The 3,472-nt window shown below is 33.2% G+C and overlaps 1 protein-coding gene across 1 annotated transcript; it reads right to left on the bottom strand.

The window, feature by feature from the left end:
* LOC107604905 (cytochrome P450 71A9) lies at window positions 672-3,229 on the bottom strand. Its single transcript, XM_016306619.2, has 3 exons — window positions 2,545-3,229; window positions 1,692-2,022; window positions 672-1,360 (listed from the first exon to the last, which is right to left on the bottom strand). Exons 1-3 carry the CDS (start codon window positions 3,099-3,101, stop codon window positions 743-745), a joined length of 1,506 nt encoding a protein of 501 aa, XP_016162105.1. The 5' UTR covers window positions 3,102-3,229; the 3' UTR covers window positions 672-742.

Genomic DNA, 3,472 nt, shown 5'->3' with positions numbered 1-3,472 from the left:
TCTTAAAAAGAAATTGTAATTCTATATTCTGTAAGCAATTTTTATTTCATAAAAAAAAATGTTTTTTAAGCTAATGTAGTGAGTTCGTTATACTATTGATCTATAAGCTCCATTCAGAACTTTCTTTAATTTCTGGTATATTAAATAAGTTCAAAGACATTTCATAGTCAAATCTCTCAATTTTTGTAGAAGACAGATTGAATACTTACAGGAAAAAGAAAGATAGAAGTCATGTGCATGAGTATGGATCTATATAAGAGTACCCGATTTCATTGAGAAAGTACATATAAAATCAGCTTTAATTTAGCTAATATTTATTAATTTTAAGATTTAAAATTTATATTTTAAAGGATAGAGTTAAAGCTGCAGTGCTCGTTGTTCAGTTGTCTTGACTAAACTTTGGACATATCGGCATACCATAACTCCATGAGTACGCCGCCCTCAACACGATCCATCTCCATTTCAAATTAAGAAGTCCAAGGAGAAGTGTTCATAATTGATATTTCTGTGTTGAGTTTCAATAGTTACTCTTTAATTTATGGTTGTTGAAGGAGCTTAAGAATAGGATGCATTAAATATTAAAAATATTATGTGCACACAAAAAATTAGTTATTATATTAATTATTATGTATTTGTATATAAATATATATATTATTTAATTTATTATTAATATGTATTTTATATTTTAATACATATTTTATATTAATTACTGAATTTGGTAACCGAACAAGAAAAATAGATACTAAGCAAAAGAGGGGGAAGGTATGAGGCAAAGAGGAGATTTCTTGTGCATTGTAATGCCAATTGCTTCTTGCATGTCAAGCTCTTCCCTTCCGACTCCATTTGGCAGTTTCCAATCAAAACGGAACAAAAGATTCGCCAGAGAAAGCTCAACCAATGGCATGGCGAAGTTCACTCCAGGGCAGCCCCTCCGACCAGCTCCAAAGGGAAACATCTCAACGTGATGCCCTCCGAAATCAATTGGACTATGAAGGAACCTCTCCGGAGAGAACTCCGTTGGATTCTCCCAACAAGTTGGGTCCATTGCTATGGTTTTCGCGTTGATGAAAACCCTCGTTCCGGCAGCGATTTCATACCCTTTGATGGTGCAGGTTTGGATTGTCTCTCTTGGGACCAGGAGTGGTGCTGGAGGATGGATTCTTAGTGCCTCCTTTACTACTGATTTGAGGTATGGAAGCATTGGAAGGTCACTCTCTTCCACCATAACTTTTTTCTTCGACAAGACTACTTCTCTTACCTCTTGTTGTGCTCTTTCCATTTTCTCTGGGTTCCTTATTAGCTCCGACATTGTCCATATCGTTGTGGCAGCTGCCGTGTCGGTTCCAGCTATGAAAATATCCTGCATTTACATCATGTGTACATATGATTAGTGGCCCTATGTATGCCAAAATCTTGTGCACCACATTTTCCAAATGTAATGGTGAAGAAGTTAATATATATATGGTAGTTAATTTTTATTTTTAATAGATAAATAATATTTTTGTATTGAATGGAGTACATATACTAATATACATAAGGGGCGACCACACACAAAAGGGTAATGCTACCGACTTTCAGTAATCATTGTTTAAAGTTTAAACATGAGCAACGACAAGATACATACATATATAGTCAAAAAAATTACTTTAATTTATAAAATGAATAAAAATTTATTGCGTATATATACATACTGTTAGAACACCCTTGATTTGGTCATCGCTGAGGGCTATCTCTTGATTTGAATCCTTTTGAAGTCGAAGAAGAACATGAACAAGATCTTCATCATGACGTTGCTCCATAATACCAAGCCTCTCAGAATCATCATTATTAACTGCATGCTCCTTTATCACTTTGTCGTAGAAGTTATCCAACTCTTTGAAGTTCTTCTCTAGCCTACTCTCATAACCGTTGAATTTGTTGAGCCATCCCAACCAAGGAAAGAAATCAGCCAAGCAGAATCCTCCCAGTAACTCCTGTGTTTCCCTAAGCATCTCATAGAACTTACTACTTGCATCCCCAAATCTGTTTAGAGAAGTATTAAACTATTAATAATTAGAATGCATATGTAAGTCGAATAAATAATAACTAAAAGAGAAACACTAGGATTCATTACCTTCTAGCAATATTATATTTTTTTACTATTAACATTTATCTTATAATATCATTGATAATTAAAATTAACAGATTAAATGAGATACTACAGAAATAAGTCAAATACTAAATCAATAATAAGAGTTTGATTTTTGCCAATAAAAAAATAATGAGCCAACTTCTTTGAACTCATAATTATTCATTTTTTACAATAATAATTCAAATCCTTAATCTATATTTGTATATTATTTTGGCAATAATATTAAAAAAAAAAAACAGTCACAACTTATTTTATTTAATATTCATTAATAATCGTAACAATGAATGAATGTTAAATAAAACAAATTATAACTATTTTTGTCGAATTTTTTATTTGTTATTAAACATTTCTCTTATTTTGGCAACTGGTTAAAGAAAAATTAATGCGTCCAAACAAAACAATTTGAACAATACCTTGTGCCTAATGCGATCCGACAAACGATATTATTGGTAAGAGAAAGCGTCAAGTGGCTTAGGTTAACAGGACTACCGCAGGAAAGTGCTATGGAATGGAGGAGAACTTGAACCTCTTCAAACCTCACAGCTTGAAAAGATTGAACCCTCTTTGCACTCAGCAATTCCAACATCACAATTTTCCTTATTTTCTTCCAGTAGTCACCGTAAGGAGTGAAAGTCATAGCTGAACCGTTGTATCCCAAACGGTTCCCGGCATAAAGTTTGGGACGGCCGGAGAAGGCCAAGTCATGGTTCTTGAAGATCTCTTTGGCTATCTCGGCGGAGGAGACCACCAAAGTAGGAACAGAACCCAACTTCAAGTACATGAGTGGCCCATGATGACTTGACAATTCTTGAAGTGATAGATAGGGGAGCTCGCCAATTTGGTGAAGGTTGCCGATGAATGGTAGTCTCCGTGGGCCAGGAGGAAGATTTCTTTGTAGATCTGATTTTCTAAATGTTAAGATGAAAAAGAGTAGTGTAAGGAAAACAAGGAGGGCGTAAGAGAGAATCATTGTTCGTTGTTGGTGCGTGTTGATGTTTTGGACAGAACCAAAATTAATGAAAGTAGTGTGCTACTTAAATTGGCAAATCAAATTAAATAGTACAACATATTACATGAGATATTTTTGGAAAATGGGCGGAGCTAAAGTCATTGATGAGACGGGTCAAAAGATTTCAGTCTCACACATATATTTACGTTGTGAATGTTATGGTGTCTAAAAAATGGTGTCTATTTATTAAAAAAATTAAAAATTATTATTTAATTTAAAAATATAAAAATAAATAATTTTAAAAAAATTAAAACTTACTAAAAAAATAAAAACAAAAATTCATAAACACTATAGAAATGGCCTATCCACATTTGATAAAAATCACTTGCTAA

Source organism: Arachis ipaensis, chromosome B06 (genome assembly GCF_000816755.2).
Source record: "Arachis ipaensis cultivar K30076 chromosome B06, Araip1.1, whole genome shotgun sequence".
NCBI lineage: Eukaryota > Viridiplantae > Streptophyta > Magnoliopsida > Fabales > Fabaceae > Arachis > Arachis ipaensis.
The sequence above is the reverse complement of the archived record's forward strand: the minus strand, read 5'-3'. Positions and strand labels throughout refer to the sequence as shown.